At 43.7% G+C, this 20,911-nt stretch overlaps 1 protein-coding gene across 1 annotated transcript; it reads left to right on the forward strand.

The window, feature by feature from the left end:
• The first annotated feature begins 11,840 nt into the window (after positions 1–11,840).
• LOC143276073 (beta-1,3-galactosyl-O-glycosyl-glycoprotein beta-1,6-N-acetylglucosaminyltransferase 3-like) lies at positions 11,841–19,630 on the forward strand. Its single transcript, XM_076580460.1, has 3 exons — positions 11,841–12,599; positions 16,593–16,801; positions 19,240–19,630. Exons 1-3 carry the CDS (start codon positions 11,841–11,843, stop codon positions 19,628–19,630), a joined length of 1,359 nt encoding a protein of 452 aa, XP_076436575.1.
• The last annotated feature ends 1,281 nt before the right edge of the window (positions 19,631–20,911 follow it).

The following is a 20,911-nucleotide window of genomic DNA, read 5'->3' on the forward strand; positions in this document are numbered from 1 at the left end:
TGTTTTGGATAATGTTTTATGACTTGAAACACCACTTTCTGCTGTTTTCCCCCCTGGCACTGAAGGGGTTTTTAAGACGCTTATCTGCCAACATTACAGTGTCCGTGAGGGTGTGGGTTCGAATCTCGCTTCCCCCATGCCCTTTCTCCCAAGTTTGACTGGAAAATCAAACCGAGCGTCGATCTATATTCGGATGAGATAATAAACCGCACTGGAAAAGAACCCACAACAACAGAAGTTTTGTCCTCTGGTAAAAAGAAATCCATTCTGATTGTCACACACACACCAAGTTTTGTTCTTATGTCAAGTGCATATGCTTTAGTAACCTGACAATTGAGCATATAATTTTTGACTGTAGCTTGATGAAGCCTTATGTACACGAAAGTGTGTCTTCACAAGTGACTGAGAATGTTGATGTTTTTGACTTCTTGCATTCATTATCAGTTGTTTCGCTTGTCAGTTTAACGACTTCTCTTTTACGAAGTCCTTAAGTAATTTCCTGTAATTGTATTTAGATTTTTTCTTCTTCTTTTTTTTCAAATTTCACCCACATTTCACCTTCATTTGCCCACTTTCCCTCAACCCTCCATTCATTCACATCTCCCACCCCTTCTAACCGATAATTCTCAAATGTATTCAAAAAATACTTTAACAAAATGTCTTCAATCACCGATATATGTGACAGGACATTAAACAAAATTCCTCCTCCACACACACACGCACACACACACACACACTGAAAACTCGTCATTGACTGTCCAGAACCAGGATTGGCCCTCTCACTCTCATGGTCAACATCCACGTGGCACTGAAACGTGGCGAAGCGGTAGTGGTGATAACTGGTTATGCACGTGCGCTGTTAACGATCCCTCTTCGATCGATGTGTGCCGCTCCTGCGGTGTACGGTGTTGTTTTCTGATATGGGATACAAAGGACACTCCTCAACTCCACACCCCCACCCACCATCCAGCCCCCATCTGACGCTCTGGCTGTGTTCACAGTCACGGCAGCCGGTTTCATCAGTTCGGGTCTGTTGTTCTCACCACAGTTTGCTGAAAGCTCGTTCTGTGTTACGACACTGTTCAACAGCCCATGATGTATTGATGATAATACGGGCGCACAATAGCCGAGAGGTTATTAAAGCGTTGGACTTTCATTCTGGGGGTCCCGGGTTCGAATCTCTGTAACGGCCCCTGGTGGGAAAAAGGGTGGAGTTTTTTTTTGTTTTTTGTTTTTTTTTCCGATCTTCCAGGTCAACATTATGTGCGGACATGCTTGTGCCTGAACCCCCTTCGTGTGTATATGCTCGCAGAAGATAAAAAATGTTTTCGCACGTTAAAGGTTCTATGATCCATGTCAGCATTAGGTACGTTGTGGTTACAAGAATATACCCAGCCTTCACACCCCCGAAAACGAAGTATGGCTGCCTACATGGCGGGGTAAATCAACAAAATGGTCATACACGTAAAATATTATATGTCTGAGTGTGTATGCGTGTGTGACTTAACCCTCAAAGTGCTGGGTATATTAAACCCGACTGAAAGACACAGGAAACGAATGATGTGCGCCCAATGGCAGCCGTCAGTCGGTTCTATCCAGCTAGAAAGCCTATTGTGCAAATGACACCGTGTTTGTAAAACGCTTAGAGCTTGGTCTCCGACTGAGAATAGGCGCTATAAAAGTATCCATATCATAATGATAATAATGATGATGATGATGACATTAATAATTATCACTAGAATAGAATAGAATGTCTTTATTTCCAAGTGTACCGGGGTCACAAGGAATATTGGGGGCGATAGTGCATAACAAGATACGAACATAAATCGAAAATCATACACAAACACGGATTCAGTAGAAATAAGATACATACAAGTGCATATCAATATAAAAACTTGTGCATAGTCACGCATGGACGCACTGCACACACACACACACACACACACACACGCACACACACACACACACGCACGCACGCACGCGCGCACACACACAACACACACACGTTTGAACAGAAGCTGCATATCACATGTGGATGGGTCTGATGACCAGATATTCCGGTAGATAGATATTCAGATAGATCATCATCATCATCATTATCATACAATGCTGAATCATGTGCGAAGAACAAACTGAATCTCTCTCTCTCTCTCGCTCTCTCTGAGCTTGCTCTCGCCATCTCCCATACTCACCCCCACCCCCACCCCAACCCTCCTGCCTTGAACAATCCAGTATTTACCCAGCTGCTTTCGTCGACCAATGTCGATTCAATCATCGTCAAAGAGAAAGCCGTGAAAGAGACACACGTAACGTAAATATTTGTTCAGGTGCACACCATATGGCGAAGGGAAACGGTTAACCAAATAAAATGAATATTTAGCAAAATATATCGCCTGTCATTAATAGTGGTTGTTTTCAACTAATCAAACGTATTACTCGTATGCATTTAAAACACCATGAGAAGTTAACAGGGTGTTGTTTTGTCAGTGTCAGCGGGCACAAATCAATTTCGAAAATGTGTCAACGATGTTAATTTCAGCCTCTCCTCCCTCGTTTGTGAAATATGGCTGGAGCTCTGAAGGCTAGTTGGATGTTTCAATGTCAGTGTGTCCATGATTGAATGACACAGGAAATGAATGATGAGCGCCCAATGGCAGCCGTCAGTCGGCTCTACCCAGGTAGGCAGCCTGTTGTGTAAATGACTCCGTGTGTGTAAAGCGCTTAGAGCTTGGTCTCCGATCGAGAATCAATTTCATCGTTTCTTGAAATGATAATTCCATGTGTTAAATGTGTCATGCCAGACTGGTTCTTATCCTCTCGGTGATTTGGAGTGGAGTGATGGCCTAGAGGTAACGCGTCCGCCTAAGAAGCGACAGAATCTGAGCGCGCTGGTTCGAATCACGGCTCAGCCGCCGATATTTTCTCCCCCTCCACTAGTCTTTGAGTGGTGGTCTGGACGTGAGTCATTCGGATGAGACGATAAACCGAGGTCCCGTGTGCAGCATGCACATAGCGCACGTAAAAGAACCCACGGCAACAAAAGGGTTGTTCCTGGCAAAATTCTGTAGAAAAATCCACTTCGATAGGAAAAAAACAAATAAAACTGCACACAGGAAAAAATACAAAAAAAAAGGGTGGCGCTGTAGTGTAGCGACGCGCTATCCCTGGGGACAGCAGCCCGAATTTCACACAGAGAAATCTGTTGTGATAAAAAGAAATACAGATACAAATTATTGTATTCAAGAAGTTTTAGATTACAAAGAAGGTATGGAATAAAATTAAGGATATGAAAAATGGGATATCTTTTTAAGAATATCCTATAAAAGTTAATGGGAAATGTTTCCCTGCCTCTTTAGAAAAAGCAGAAACTTTTGCAGATATGTTTGCCAAAACATGCAATGATGATGGATTAACACCCAAACAGCTGGCTGTCAGAATTAATAGTGAATCAAATGAAAAATATAAGGAACCAGCTCCTAATAATGACATATTTATAAATGCTCCACTCACTTCTAAAGAAGCTGAAGATGCAATTGCGTCATTTGAAAATAAAAAAAGTAGCTGTAGGTTATGATGGTATTTTTTACACCAAGATCAGTCATCTTCCTAAAGAATGGTGCAAGCTTCTTTATACACTTTATGCGAAATGTTGGGAAACAGGTAAAACACCTTGTATATGGAAAAAAGCTATCATTACTCCCATACTTAAATCAGCTAAACCACGATCAGACACATCGAGTTATAGACCCATATCCCTAACATCGCACGTCGGAAAAATCTTGGAGAAAATTATATTGGTGAGGCTAACATATTATTGTGATAAAAAATAGAAATATTCCGATTGCACAGGCCGGATTCAGAAAGGGCAGATCTACTTTAGATCACCTAGTAAAACTAACAACAAACATAAAACAACAGTTTTCAAAGAGAAAGAGTGTTTTGGCCACGTTCTTTGATGTATAAAAGGCTTATGACCGCATTTGGCATGCCAGACTACTGTTTAGGCTACAGAACATTGGGTTAAGTGGCAATGTACACAGGTCTATAAAATCTCTTTTGACAGAAAGAAGCATCATCACTAAAGTTGGGCAATCATTGTCGTCTTCAAGATCAATTAACATGGGTATTCGGCAAGGTTCTACAATTTCCCCACTTCTGTTCAACATAATGTTATATGATTTGCCAAAATATCTGTCTAAATCTATAAATCTCGCCCAATACGCTGATGATATAGTAGTTTGGATGAACGTAACTTTGCGAAAGAAACGGGCCTGCGTTATATCAATCACATTAACAATTTATAACAATCAGAACTTGATAAATTAAACATTTATATGAAAGATAATGGATTACAGTTTTCAACTGGCGATGCGCAGCGTCACTTCTGCATCAAGGGCTCCGTTGCTGCATAGGGTGTTGCCCAGGTAGCAAAACTTGCCGACTGTCATCGATCTTGATTGCAGGTGGGGGGGAGGCAGTGGCGTTCTGTGAGCTAGCTGGTTGGTACATGGAGTCGGTCTTGCTGAGGCTGATGGTGAGGATATATGTGTTTTAGCTTCAAAGAATTGCTTTCCGAGTCCTTTATAATAACATGAAACTGACTTTCTGTAGTCACTAAATCAGGCACAAAAGATGACTGACGACACTTTAAATGTACTTCTTTCGTAGGCGTTGTCACTGTCAAAAGGGCCGTCTTTTTCGAGACAATGTTCCATCATAAAATATGACGAAATCCAAACACACGTCATATCGAGATCACGTAACATCATAGTTTTATGTCATAGATTCGTACGTGGTTGAGGCCTTCTTGCAGGCCTGTTGAAACTACGTTTTCCAACACAAAAACTAAATATGTATCTATTCTAAAATGTTAATAAAAAAAAATAAAGGTGCCTCTGAAATTCGAGGAAAAATTCTCCGGAGCACAAAACAAAGTGTAGGAACCCCGATTGAAGTGTCCTGTAAATTCCAAGGGATGGTCGCCGGTACAATGGTTTACCCCAGAGACACAGCACGACCCATTAGATGTATATTAACAGTAATCTCCCACGGATGTCACCGTGTTGACTGATGATATTGATCATGAAATCCAGCGGTTAGCTAACACACCGATGACACTATTTACACACACGAAACAAACAAACAAAACCAAAAAAAAAACCCAGAGAAAGACCATATATATTTGTAGAGCTGTTGATTCCTGTTGCGGTTGCTAGGCTAACCAGGTGCAGACCACACGCAAAATTCACTCATACACACTCACACACACACACACACACACAGTGTGCTTTTCCTGACCAAACGAAAACGACCCAGTGACGAACCGATTCGCACCAGTTCCGGTTTTGACAACGAGGCAGATCACAACGTGCTCGAGCTCTGACAAACTGTTGTCGGCAGCTGTGATGTCTGTCTGAGTCATAAACTTCAGGGCGAGACAGGGTGTGGAGTTGGTTGCTACAAAAATGATTTGCAGGTGGGTATGTGCATACATCTATTACATTCATTCATTCATTAACTCGTTTATTTCCTTCTTTATTCATTTATTTTTCTATCTACTTATTCATTTATTTATTCATTTCTTGAACTTGAACTGGAATCAGACGTTTGAGGCCTGTGAAGGCCTGTTCGTCGTTCAGTTAGATACAGTATACCAGTACGCGTGGTTTAATGATAGTATACTGGATCATAAAACACTTGGAGAGTTATCAGCTTGGTTATAAATCTGTTTAGAGTAATTCGGGGCAAGAAGCCCAGTCGGAGCCAAACTCCCACTCCAAAATATCGGAGACAGTGTGACACAGCGATAAAATGACACTTTTACTGTTTCCGCTTGGCAGCCAGGAAAACACACCTCAACACGGAGGCCACTCAGAAGTCAGCTTTGTTTACCACATGCATTTGATTGTTTTCACCTTGATTTCTGTAAAACCGATGCTGTTGCAATTTCCATACTATCTGTTCGTTCAAAACAAAATTTGATAATTTTTTTTTTTTTTTCTGTGAAAGGAATGTGTCAGTTGTTGAATCGAAGCGCTGAAACCGATTTGTCTCCTTTGCATTTTCCTGGAAATCATATCATAGTAATGTTTTCAAACTGGGGCAAAACTGTGGAGTGATGGCCTAGAGGTAACGCGTCCGCCTAGGAAGCGAGAGAATCTGAGCGCGCTGTTTCGAATCACGGCTCAGCCGCTGATATTTTCTCCCCCTCAACTAGACCTCGAGTGGTGGTCTGGACGCTGGTCATTCGGATGAGACAATAAACCGAGGTCCCGTGTGCAGCATGCACATAGCGCACGTAAAAGAATCCGCGGCAACAAAAGGGTTGTTCCTGGCAAAATTCTGTAGAAAAATTCACTTCGATAGGAAAAACAAATAAAACTACACACAGGAAAAAATACAAAACAAGAGAGGCAAGGCCTTCAAGACTCACTTGTGATACATTTTTTTTTTTTAATGCAAGCTTTTTATGTATTGAGTATAATTTCAAAATGTAATATTTAAGATGAGAAAGATCAGTTTAAATCAAATTAAGTCCCCTAGCATTAATTACAGAGTAATTTCCCTTTTTTTTTTACTATCTGCACCAAAACGTTTGCAAAATAAATAAAAATTCCATGCTTAGCAAAAGAAGTTCCTGTTGGAACAAAAAATGATAATAATGACTGCTCTTGTTGTTGGGTCAGAATATCAGATCAAAGTGCCAAGTTTAGAGAATACAAAAAATATAAATATAACAGTAAATGCAGTTTGCATGTAATTAGGCTTCCTTTTTTTATTTTTTGTACCCATCCCAGAGGTGCAATATTGTTTCAAACAAGATGACTGGAAAGAACTGAATTTTTCCTATTTTTATGCCTAATTTGGTGTCAACTGACAAAGTATTTGCAGAGAAAATGTCAAGGTTAAAGTTTACCACGGACACACAGACACACACACACACACACACACACACACACACAGACAACCGAACACCCGGTTAAAACATAGACTCACTTTGTTTACACAAGTGAGTCATAAATGGGTGGCGCTGTAGTGTAGCGACGCGCTCTCCCTGGGGAGAGCAGTCTGAAATTCACACAGAGAAATCTGTTGTGACAAAAAGAAATACAAATACAAAATACAAATGCAACGCCTACAAGGTGTTGGGGCAAGACGCCCACCAGTGGGCCTTTTACCCCTTCACTGGGCGTTTTGCCCCCCTGTGATTTGGAAAAAGATAGTGAACTCTTTCTTTATGCTTCTTGCTCATTTCTTCAAGTGTTTTGCTTGATAAATATTAAACAGCAATTGCTGTACGTGTGCATTCATGCATATGGAATACAAAAAGAAATGATAATTTTTACAAGCCATAAGATCCCATGTGAACAAATGGGTAGACGATGGTAAATATAGGGTATTCAAGCTGATTTGATATTCAGCCACGCACAATACATACATGTCTTGTTTTTTTTTAAATTGCTGGTGGTAACCTTGCATTTATGCAGTTACGACCTTTAAGCATTCCGTAATATGAATTCTTATTTTAAAAATCCTAACATGCGATGTGTTTGAGCAGAGGAACTAGATCTTGAAATTGGAAGGGAGTCTGTATTAACAAAGAACATATATTTTTAAGCAAGGATGTGTATCTTGGGCAGACAAAGTAAATTGCATACGTCTTTCATTTCGTATGTCACACCGGATACATAATGGGTTCACTATTGGTTTCCTAAAGCGAGATATGCTGTTCAAAGGTAGTTTATTGGACTCTGAAAGGCAAAGTGCATTCATAACATGCGTGCATGTGAAAGAGAGACCGGAAGGGGGGGGGGGGTGGAGAGGCGGAAGGTTTACGTGCAGATACACTACCTTCAGAACAGTACAAAAGGCTGTCCATTCCCATGGGCACATGTAGCATCTGGGCCTTCATCGTGACCTAGTCAGCAGATCAGGGCCATTTTTCATGACATCATCTCTCTGGCAGTCCAAAGGCCAGTGGGTTTACAAAAAAGCAGAATCAGCGACAATCATAACATCTCCACCGTACAAAACAAACTTTCTCGAGAAACAGACAAAGGCGATTTTGTTAGGCCTTTCATCTCTTCTGGACTATAAGCCAGATATAGTGGAGTGATGGCCTAGAGGTAACGCGTCCGCTTAGGAAGCGAGAGAATCTGAGCGCGCTGGTTCGAATCACTACTCAGCCGTCGATATTTTCTCCCCCTCCACTAGACCTTGAGTGGTGGTCTGGACGCTAGTCATTCGGATGAGACGATAAACCGATCTCCCGTGTGCAGCATGCACATAGCGCACGTAAAAGAACCCACGGCAACAAAAGGGTTGTTCCTGGCAAAATTCTGTAGAAAAATCCACTTCAATAGGAAAAACAAATAAAACTGCACGCAGGCAAAAATACAAAAAATGGGTGGCGCTGTAGTGTAGCGACGCGCTCTCCCTGGGGAGAGCAGCCCGAATTTCACACGGAGAAATCTGTTGTGATAAAAAGAAATACAAAATACAAAATACAAAACAACAGACCTCCACAATCCCCTATCCTAACTGTGTCTTTGCCTCTGTCTGGTTCGAGGTAAGGCCCATCTTCTTGGTGTCTGCCTCGAGGTGTCTTCGTCAAGTGTTTCTCGGTCAGCCTATCTTTTTCTTCCTTGGACGGTTCCATGTCGGGGCCTGTCTGGTGATGCTTTACGATGATTTTTGCAGCGTTTGCTGTGATCCATCCTGAGTTTCTTCTTCCGATTCCTTTCAGCTGACAGTTGTGTCTTCTTCTATAGGTCAATGCTGCTGATCTTGTGTTGGCCAGTGGATCTAAAGGCCCAACACTGAGCTTATATCACAGATTGACATAAGTTTACATATGGACCAACAGCGAAGCGAGAGCTGTATTATCAATGGTTACTCCATTCAATGGGAAACCATTTACAGCTTAGTCTTTTTGTGAAGGACTATGACTCTCAAAGTAGGAGGCAAAATTGCACTGGCTCTTAGTGCTGCAGCCTTGTGGGCTAGTTGGCCTTTGGGAACCATCCCAACGCCGACTGCCCTAAAACCCTCTTGGCCGAGAGAGTGGGGATGTAACTTGGGCAAGACACTCTCCACTATAATCAAATTCTAGCCCAAATAGTCGGAACAGCAGTTGCCTCCTCTGCTGTTCTGATGGTCATAGTCGGACACGACTGACTATCATATCATATATATAAGGATCTAGAGGCATCTTCTCAGACAGCTGTTGACGAACATCGGCACTTTGTTGAGTGTAGTGTAGTCTTTTTCATCCTCCGTCACCCAGTACCACACAGCAGCACTTACTTCACGTTGGAATTGAAGAACCGAATTTTAGTTTATTTTTTTTACTGCACCCTGGAGCTCCAGATATTCATGAGCTGTATTGAGGCTGCTCATTCATTTATTTAGTTAGTTAGTTATTACACATATTTGTTTTATTTGCTATTTCTAATTTCAACAGCAACAGAAATGAAAAGGAGGAGAATAGGAGAGGGTGTTAGTTAACCCTTTCACCACCAGTCACTTTAGAGTACAAAATTCCCTTGTGGTATAAACACAGAAAAGACAGTGGCTATGAATAGCTGGAGATTCCCCCTGCGATGTGCAGAAAATATGGCCTGCCCTACCACCGAACATTAAGAGCAGTAGGTTCATGGATAACAGACCAATGAATGGTCGCCTTTCAGTGACATGGGTCCTCTACCACGCCTGTGCATAAATGCGAGCTTGGCGATGAAAGGGTTAAAAGGAAAAAGAAAGAAAAAGATGGAAGCAGGATGCGGATTTTACAGTCCATTATATTCCCCTACATTTATTAACTCTGTGTGTGTGTGTGTGTGTGTGTGTGTGTGTGTGTGTGTGTGTGTGTGTGTGTTTGTGCGTGTGTGTGTTTGTGTGTGTGTGTATTGTTTGTTTCTGTGTGTGTTTGTGCGTGTGTGTGTTTGTGTGTGTGTGTTTGTGTGTGTTTGTGCGTGTGTGTGTTTGTGTGTTTGTGCGCGTGTGTGTGTTTTATCTTCAGTTTAACGTCTATTCACTATAAGTGTTTTTAGACGGAAAGGAATAAAGTAGTGGATAAAGGAAAGGGAGTGCATGTGAATATTAGTGTAAAAAAGTGTTCATGTTATGTATCAGAGGAAAGGTATATTATTATAAGAAAAAGTCTAAAGAGATTGTGGTGTGTATTGAGTGAGGTGTCATGGGAGGGAGAATATGTATATGCGTATCAACAAGTATTAACCTACAACAATGTAAATATAAATAACAACATTAATTATAATACATCAAAGAATGATACCAACTGGACTGGAGTTTAAAATTTCTGAAAACATTCTAAGCAATGAATAATCATTCAAAATCTTTTCAATGGTTAATGAAATATTGGAAGAAAAGTCATCAACTGCATCTTTTGGAATTAACGGTCTTATGCTCGGACAATGAATGAGTAGATGGCTTACAGTTATTTGCTTACCGCATATACATTTTATATTTTTAGAAACTTTTGTACGAAAGGCATTAAAACGAATTCCATACATTAGACTTGTAATTTGTCTTGAATGTGCTGCTGGTGTCGAATTTAGAAAATGTTTGGGATTAGCTGCATTCCTTGTGTTTACACAACAGTGGTAATATTGATTATTTGAATCTATAAGTAATTTCTGAAATTGATTTCTAGATACATTTTCTATAAAACTAATGCATTCATGCAGATCTAACTGGATGTCAAGTTGTACTGCGCCTTCGAAATTACGTGCTGCTCTTCTAACTGCTTGGTCTACCCACTCATTTGAAGATATTCCACAGTGCGAAGGTACCCAACAGAAAGTAATTTTAATGCCCTGTTTTGTCAGTTGGTGAATAATATGTTTTATTTCCATTGTCATCTCAATTCGCTTCTTTGAATTTGAAGATTCTATAGCTTGTAGTACTGACTTTGAGTCTACACATAATAAAATTTCACTTACAGTTTTCGGAATGTCTGAAATATAATTTAAGGCGATAATTATGGCTATAAGTTCAGCTGTGAAAATGGAATATTGTCTACCAATATAGTATAATTTTTCTATTCTAAATGAAGGAATTACAAAAGCCGCTCCTGAATTACCATCTTCTAGAACAGATCCGTCTGTGTATATTTTTAGATAATTTGAATATTGATTTTCTATATGGGAGAGCACTTCACGTTTTAACAAAAATGGTGACTGGTTCTTGGATAAATCTGTATAATCCATGTCAAAGGTAGCTTTACACTGCTCCCATTCAGGGACTGGTGAAAAAGTAGGTATTTTTGCAATTTGCTTGTCTTTTGATTCCGTAGCACAAATGATATCTCATGCAAATGTATTAATGAATGTCATAGACTGTATCGTCTTAGCTCTTTTAGCAAAATCTTTTTGTGAACTCATATTAGCTTCTTCTCTAGAAAAGGTTTCATATGCGAAAGATTTGATAACGAATTTCGCGGCTGAAGCTTTCCTTTGTTCATCAAGTGTTTGTGTGTGTGTGTGTGTGTGTGTGTGTGTGTGTGTGTGTGTGTGTGTTTGTCTGTGCGTGTGTGTGTGTGTTTTTGTTTGTGTGTGTTTGTGCGTGTGTGTGTGTGTGTGTGTGTTGTTGTTGTTGTTGTTTTAGCCCATGCACGTGCACCTACCTGTTTCAGGTTGAGAAAACTGATCAGGCGGTTTGTCCATTGGCGATGCACGAGGCGACTGCTGATAGCTGGCATCACTCTGTCCACGCTGTCTCTGCTGCTCTTGTCTCACGACCCTCCCCCTTCCCCCACCAACACCCCCCTCGCCCCCCTTCTTCTTCCACCCTTCACCATCGCCAGGTTACGAACTCGGATGCTGATTCTCGATTCCGGCATCCACACCGTGACCTGTGGAAAACTCGGCAGTCGGCAAAACATCACCATGAGCAAAGCTCAGCTGACCTCTCTTCTAAGTATGTCCCCTCGTCACAGCTCTCCTGAGCTTCCGGACGGAAGTTCAGTCGGCTGTAAAAGCTGGAGGCGAAAGCGAGGGTTCGAACGCTGGCCGGTGACCGCCGAGGAAGCGCAGTTCCCGCTGGCGTTCAGTTTCAAGGTTCACAAAGACCCGGACATGTTCGTGCGTCTGCTGAGCGTTGTGTGGCGGCCCCACAACGTGTATTGTGTTCACGTGGACTTCAAATCGCCTCCCGACGTTTACCATCACATCGCCAATGTCACGCGTTGTTTCGACAATGTTCTCCTCGTCAGAACCCGAGTGCTCGTGGTCCACGCTTCCATCACGTCCCTGGAGGCGGACCTGAAATGTGCCAGGCTGGTCCTGAGGTCTCCCGTGCCGTGGAGGTACCACATCAATCTCTGCGGGCAGGATTTCCCGCTGAAGACCAACCTGGAGATGGTGCAGATCGTGTCAGCGCTGGACGGGAGCAACGACGTGGAGAACTACCCTCCCTCGAACACCAAACCCTTTAAAACCCGGCATCACATTGTCGACGGAAAAATCCAGGAATCCGGGATGCCGAAGCCTCCGTTTGAAGGGAACCTGACTCTGAGGAAAGGCAGCGCTTACAACACCGTCAGCCGCGCTTTCTTGAAGTGGGCTTTGAAAGATCAGGTCATTTCAAATAACTTGTTTTCTCTTCTTGTTTTGCTTGTTAGTTCGCTTGCTTTGTTTGGAACTTAGAAACTTTTTTTTTCTCAAGAAACATAACCTCAACAAGAAAACAAATATACCAGCCGCCGTGGCGAAGTGGTTAGCGTCGCGGACTGACGGCTGGGAGGACGCGGGTTCGAATCCCAGCGGAGGTGGGTTTTTCGGCCCGTGGCCGGCTCCTACCCAGAGTTGAGTGTACTGTGGGCTTAAATGGAGAGACTGGGACCACACAGTCGAGTGTCATCCACTTCAAGGATGCGTCTTTGGGTGTGTTGCTCTAATTACCTGACCAACACTGCAAGTGTCTGTATCTCTCGGGCCTGGTTAACGCCGGGATATCATTATGACAGGAAGCGTAGAGTACAGCCTTGTCACGCAGTCCCAAACCAAAATGGACCTCCATAGCAACATCGTCATCATCATCGTCATCCTCCTCCTCCTTCATCGTCATCAATATAAAACAAAATAGTCTCAAAGTCTGTGGCCTTTCATGCCCTGCTCTCATGGTGACCTCAGTTTCGATACCCCTCCACTTCCGTGCTTGGGGTGAGTCCTGTCAATGTCGTCAGTGTCGGCAGATTCATGGGGGGCTGTTGTTTGAGGGACGTGGTGGCGGTCTCCACTCTGGGAGAGACGCTCACTCAGTCTGGCTCCGCGACTAAGCCATTATTGTCGTTAGTAGGGGGCTTAGTAGGTGGTGTCCTAAGTAGGTTAAAACAGAACAGGCACCACTTAACACCACCGAAATGACTCAGCAGCAGTGCAGGGTCTCCTCTGGTGTGTGGCCTCCGGGCGACCTAACATCGATGGTTCCCTGTGGACTGCCGACACTGGAACTGCGACGGACGAACCCGGGTGTAGCCGTGTATGGGGGAATCTAAATGAGCGGCGTGGGAGTAATGCCACTGAAACGGTGCAGATGATGGGGCAGAAAAAAAAACAAAAAAAAACCAGCAAAACACAGAATCGTTCAATACGCCGATTTACACCTGTGCAAAAATATCCCATCTCTGAACTTTCTTTTTCAACTGCATTCCTAGCGTTACACATCTGTTCATATCCTTCATCATCATCTCGTTTTAGTTGTTATGATTATTATTCTTATTATCATTATATTATCATTATTGTCCTTACTATTGTTGTTGTTGTTGTTCTTCTTCTTCTTCTTCTTCTTCTTATTATTATTATTATTGTTGTTGTTGTTCCTGCTACTGATACTTAAATAGTGCCTGTTTGCGGTCAGATACGAAGACTTTAAGTGTCTTTCTCAAAGCGATCATTCTGCACAACAGGCTGCCTATCTTGACACAGTCGACTGACAGCTGAGACTTTTGGCGCTCATCATTCGTTTCCCGTGTCATTCAGCCAGGCCTCAATCACGCGCATATACACACAAGTATTATTAGAGTGGAGTTTTCTGCAGAACTTTGTCAGGAACTTCTTCTTCTTCTTCTTCTTCTGCGTTCGTGGGCTGCAACTCCCACGTTCACTCGTATATACACGAGTAGGCTTTTAAGTGTATGACTGTTTTTACCCCGCCGTGTAGGCAGCCATACTCCGCTGTTCGGGAGGTTTGTCAGGAACAACCTATTTGGTTGTTTTTGGTCGGGGGGGCTGGGGGGTCGTGTTTTTTTGTGTTTTTTTTGGGGGGGGGTTGTTTTTTATTTTGTTTTGTGTTGGTTTTTTTCTTTCTTTTTCTATTACTTTTTTTCTTAATCAATATTTTCTAATTGCCATGGGTTCATTAGCGTTTGACTTTTTTTTATATATTATAATTATTATTTGTTTATTTATTTATTTATTTATTTATCTATGAAGCTTATCTATTATTTATTCACCTTTATTTTATTTTTTTATCTTTTTTTTTTTAAATTTTTTCTCAAGGCCTGGCTAAGCGCGTTGGGTTACGCTGCTGGTCAGGCATCTGCTTGGCAGATGTGGTGTAGCGTATATGGATTTGTCCGAACGCAGTGACTCCTCCTTAAGCTGCTGAAACTGAAACTGAAACTGAAACTTGACTTTGACCATTGAGTTGCGCAAAGTTCCCGCTGTCGTCTCATCCGAATGACTAGCGTCCAGACTACCACTCAAGGTCTAGAGGAGGGAAAGACAATACTGGTGAGTGTGGGATTCGAACCCGTGCGGGAAGATTCTCTCGCTTCCTAGGCGGACCCGTTACCACGAGAACATCATGTCACCCCGCACAAGAAGCAGTGGTGGCTGTGTTACCATTGTCATCATCATCATCATCATCATCATCATCATCATCAGTTCAGGGCTGAAACTTTTCTCCGCATTACTGGTTGGCGTTTTGATGATGGTCCATACGGAATTCCCCCTGAGCCTTTGTGTTATCTTCTTCTTCTTCTTCTTCTTCTTCTTCTTCTTCTTCTTCTTCTTCTTTCTTCGTCTTCTTCTTCTTCTCCTTCTTCTTCTTCTTCTTTCTTCGTCTTCTTCTTCGTCTTCTTCTTCTTCTTCTTCTTCTTTCTTCTTCTTCTTCTTCTTCTTTCCTCTTCTTCTTCTTCTTCTTCTTCTTTCTTCTTCTTCTTCTTTCTTCTTCTTCTTCTTTCTTCTTCTTCTTCTTCTTCTTTCTTCTTCTTCTTCTTCTCTTCCTCTTCTTCTTCGTTCGTGGGCTGCGATTCCCACGTTTATTCATATGTACACGAGTGGGCTTTTACGTGTATGACCGTTTTTACCCTGCCATATAGGCAGCCATACTCCGTTTTCGGAGTGTTTTCACTATCAGTATGACGGTCGCACACAGCCGATCGGTTGATTAACTAAAGCGTCGGACTTTAAATCTGAGGGTCCCGTGTTCGAATCTCGGTAACGGCTCCTGGTGGGTAAAGGGTGGAGATTTTTCCGATCGCCCAGGTCACCATTTTGTGCAGAGCTGCTAGTGCCTGAACCCCCTTTGTGTATACGCACGCAGAAGATCATAATTTTAATACGCACGTTAAAGATCCTGTAAGAGTTCTGTGGGTTATGGAGTACGACTGCCAACATGGCAGGGTGAATTAAAGAAGAAGAAAAAATAGGTCATACACATAAACTGTTACATGTCTGAATGAATGTGTCTTTGTACGGGACTGAAACCTGACTGAACAAGACAGGAAACGAATGATGAGCGCCCAATGGCAGTTTGTCAGTCGGCTCTACCCAGGCAGGAAGCCTGTTGTGTAAATGACTCCGTGTTTGCAAAGAGCTTGGAGCTTGGTCTCTGACCGAGGATAAGAGCTATATAAGTAACCGTATCATCATATCAATATTAATCCAGGGCTGGAAACTTTCCAGACATACCAGTTGGTCCTTTGAGGCACGGCCATAGGCCCGGCTATACGGAATTCCGCCTGAGCGGTTGTGTTTTCATTATCATTATCTGTGCAAAGCTGTAACCTTTCTCCATTGATATTATACTGGTCCTTTGAGGCACAGCCATAGGCCCGGCTATACGGAATTCCTCCTAAGCGGTTGTGTTTTCATTATCATTATCTGTGCAAAGCTGTAACCTTTCTCCATTGATATTACACTGGTCCTTTGTGGCAGGTCCATAGTTCCAGTTTTGCTTTCAGTTCCTCAAGGAGGTGTCACTGGGTTCCCGGACAAGTCCACATACGCAACACCACCTCTACAAAGCAGATGCCTGACCCAGCAGCATAACACAACACGCTAGCCAGGCCTCGAATGCATGCATGGGAATATACCTTGGGTACCTATCGGGGTGGATTTCTTCCAACAGAATTTTGCCAAAGAAGCAACACTCTCGTTGCCATGGGATCTTTTCTTTTTTTTTCTTCTTTTTTTTTCAGTGCTGGGCAAAAGTGCTTGCCACACCACAGGGGATGTCGGCTGTCGGGACCATCTCAGTTAATCGTCTCATCTGAATGACTAGACGCCCCTGCTAGGTTTTTATCGCCACATCCACAATGACTGGACGCCTCATTTGTTTGGCAGGTCCACAAGGACTTCCTGCTTTGGCTGAACGACACGTGGGCCCCTGACGAGCTGTTCTGGGCTACCATCAGCTACAGGGAGGCCGCCCCGGGGGGTCCCCGAACCACTGTTCGCCACGACAGGGAACACGTCCTGAGCAAGGCCGTCAACTGGAGGTGGGATCCGTACAACTGCCGAGGGACCTACGTTCGAGCCGTCTGCGTTTTTAGGTGAGTGGAGTGGGTTGGTGTGGAGTGTGGTAGTGGTGGAGTGGGTGGGGTGGTGGTGCGGAGTGGGGTGGTGTAATGCGGAGTGTGGTTGGGGGAGTGGGATGGAGTGGGGTGGAGGGGAGAGTGGGCTGGTGTGGAGTGTGGTGGGGGGGAGTGGGGTGGTGGTGCGGAGTGGAGTGGTGGGGCGGAGTGGGGTAGTGTAATGCGGAGTGTGGTTTGGGGAGTGGGGTGGTGGTGGAGTGTGGGGAGAGTGGGCTGATGCGGAGTGTGGTGGTGGAGTGGGTGGGGTGATGTGGAGGGGGAGTGGGGTGGTGGTGTGGAAGGGGGAGGGCGGGGTGTGGAGGGGGGGGGGGGGTAGTGGTGTGGAGGGGGGAGGGGGTGGTGGAGTGTGGGGAGAGTGAGCTGGTGCAGAGTGTGATGGTGGAGTGGGTGGCGTGATGTGGAGGGGAGGGGGTGGTGGTGTGGAGGGGGGAGGGGGTGGTGTGGAGGGTGGTGGGGTGGTGGCGGAGTGTGGGGAGTGGAGTGGGTGGGGTGCAGTGTGGTGGGGAAATGCGGAGTGTGGTTGGGGGAGTAGGGTGGTGGTGTGGAGGGGGGAGTGGGATGGTGGTGCGGAGGGGGGAGTGGGATGGTGGTGTGGAGGGGGGAGGGGGGTGGTGGTGTGGAGGGGGGAGTGGGGTGGTGGTGCGGAGTGGGTTTTGGGGGGGGGGGAGTGTGGCGAGGGGAGTGGGGGATGTGGAGCTGGGTGGTGGTGGAGTGGGTGGGGTGGTGCGAAGTGGGTGGCGGGGGGGGGGGGGTGGAGCTGGATGGTGGTGGAGTGTTGGGAATGGAGTGGGGGGAGTGGGGTGGGGTGGTGAAATAGGGTGGTGGAGGCGAGTGGAGTGGGCTGGGGTGGGGTGGAGTTTTGTTTAAAGTAAATGCCTCTTCACACATACTGGCGGTTAACTGTGGACATTTTTGTTTCAGTAAAGATTTTAACATTTGAATGTTACCGTTTGAAAGGTAGTAAAGAGAGAAGAGCGGGCGTGAAGCTGAGTGATTCGGGGAAGAAGCTTTGTAGAACGATAGCTGAAATCAAAGATGTCTATAATCATGAAACAAATATTGGAGTACAATGAAAGAAAATGACTTCATGGAGTCCACGAAAGAGAAGTCGTTAATTCAACAAGAGAAACAACTGATAATGAATGGGGGGGGGGGGGGGGGAATCAACGTTACCTGCGACTTGTGATGACACACTTTCGCGTTCAGGTGAGGCTGCATCCAAATCACAGTCAAGAATTATTATATGCTTTACTGTCATTTCACTGAAACAAATGCACCAGCTGTTAGGGTGATATTTAGCCCCGTGATCAGTTAGATAACAGTCTTAAAATTAAACTTGATTAACAACTGGCCTGAGAATCAAACCAAAGTCTGAAAGAGTGTGATGACGAGGTTTTATAGTTGAACTGAAGCACTTATAAAAGACTCTGGTAAATTATTACTGATTTCCTTGTATGACAAGGGGTGATATAATTTTATTTTTTCGGGTGAGGAGTCTGAAAAGGGGAATACAATACAATACAATACAGTCAGTATATTACAGTACATGATACAAGTTCAGCACAGCACAGCACAGCACAGTACAGCACAGCACAGCACAGCACAGTACAGCACAGCACAGCACAGCACAGCACAGCACAGTACAGTACAGTACAGTACAGTACAGTACGCATAACAACACGCAACACAGCACAACATAGTTTCAGTTTCAATAGCTCAAGGAGGCGTCACTGCGTTCGGACAAATCCATATATGCTACACCACATTTGCCAAACAGATGCCTGACCAGCAGCGTAACCCAACGCGCTTAGTCAGGCCTTGAGAAAATAAATAAAACTAACTAACTAACTAAATAAATAATAATATAATTTTTAAAAAAACATAACATAACAGCACAACATAACACAACACAACAACAACAAAACAACACAGCACAACACAACAACAACACAACACAGCACAACACAACACAACACACAACTCGACACGACACGACACAACACAACACAACACAACAACAACATAATACAACACAACAACAATACAGCACAACACAGCACACAACGACACAACACAACACACAACTCGACACAACACAGCACAGCAGCAACAACAACAACAACAATCAACACACAACAACAATACAACAACAATACAACAACGACAAACCATTTCCTGTATATACACACACAGGATAGGAAAAACAAATAAAACTACACGCAGGAAAAAATAATTTACAAAATATATATATATATATTTTTTTTTAAAAAGGGTGGCGCTGTAGTGTAGCGACGCGCTCTCCCTGGGGAGAGCAACCCGAATTTCACACAGAGAAATCTGTTGTGATCAAAAAGAAATACAAATACAAATACAAATACAAATACAAATCCCAACAGCTCCCTGGACCTCCCGTGGCTTTTGGCTCGCCACGAACTGGTGGCCAACAAGTTCAACGGCCTGAACGACTCCCTCATCCTCGAGTGCCTCGAGCAGGAGCTGGAGAGACGCGCCCTGGCTGGCTTCACCGAATGGCTGCTCACAGTCGCCACCAACAGCCAGCAATCCCGCGAATACGGCGACTCGTTGTTGCCGTCGTCGTCGTCGCAGCAGGAAGGTGTCAGCCGCCATAGCAACCACCACAACAAAAGGGACGTGACTCAGCGACTCCTGAAGGAGGTCAGCAAGAGTTCAGGGCCCTGGGTCGCCGCCGCGGCGGCCGGGCGAGGTTGGCCGAGACTGTCCAGCTTGAACTGGAGTCTGTACCGATCCTTGCCTCAGTTTCCTTGACTGAGGTGATGCGGACAGGTCGTCGTCGTCGTCGTCGTCGTCTTCGTCCTCATCACCGTTATCATTGACATCTTCTTCTCGTCTGAATTCATTTAATTCTTTTTTTCTTTTCTTTTTTGTTATTTTTACTTTATTTATTTTATTTTATTTTTTATTGTTATTTATTTTTATTTTATTTATATATTTATTTTATTTTATTTTATTTTATTTATTTTTTGTTATTTTTACTCTCTTTTTTTCTTCTTCTTTTTTTTCTTTTCTTTTTTTTCTCAAGGCCTGACTAAGCGCGTTGGGTTACGCTGCTGGTCAGGCATCTGCTTCAGTGGCAGATGTGGTGTAGCGTATATGGATTTAACCGAACGCAGTGACGCCTCCTTGAGCTACCTATACTGATACTAGTAGATACTGCCTGAATTTCTATCCATTTGTCATCACCGTTATCATGGACGTCTTCTCTGCCTGAATTTCTATCCATTTGTATCTCTGTTTGTCTTGTCATCTGAAGGGCGCAATAACCGAGTTGGACTTTCGATCTCAGGGTCCGTGGGTTGGATTCTCGGTAACGCCGCCAGGTGGGTAAAGGGTGGAGATTTTTTTCACATCTCCCAGGTAAACATATGTGCAGACCTGCTAGTGCCTGAACCCACTTCGTGTGCATACGCACGCAGAAGATCAAATACACACGTTAAAGATCCTGTAATCCATGTCAGCGTTAGGTGGGTTATAGAAACAAGAACACACCCAGTATGCCGGCACACCCCCGAAAACAGAGTATGACTGCCTACATGACGAGGTAAATAAATAAAACGATCATACGCGTAAAATATTACATGTCTGTCTGCGTGTGTATGACTGTCTGCCTGAAACCCGATTGAATGACACAGGAAACGAATGATGAACGCTCATAAAATTGCTAGCCGTCATTCGGCTGTACCCAGGTAGACATCCTGTTGTGCAAATGACCCCGTGTTTGCAAAGTGCTTAGAGCTTGGTCTCCGAACGAGGATAGGCGCTATAATCATAAGCATCTATATCATCATCATCATCATCATCATCATCATCTTCATCTTCATCATCATCTTGTCTATCATTCCGATTACGTACAACTATTACTGTCCATGACAGAGTTCCCGTTAGATCAAACTTTTAGAACGAAGAGGAGGCTGTTTTGGTAGTGTCGTGCCACCATGGGCTAACTATAGTCTTTGAGGGTGTTTTTTTTTTTTTTTTTTTTTTTTTTTTTTTTACGCTTATAGTTGACTTCAAGGTTTTGCGCCTTAT

The sequence above is a fragment of the Babylonia areolata genome, chromosome 31 (genome assembly GCF_041734735.1).
Source record: "Babylonia areolata isolate BAREFJ2019XMU chromosome 31, ASM4173473v1, whole genome shotgun sequence".
NCBI classification, from domain to species: Eukaryota; Metazoa; Mollusca; class Gastropoda; order Neogastropoda; family Buccinidae; genus Babylonia; species Babylonia areolata.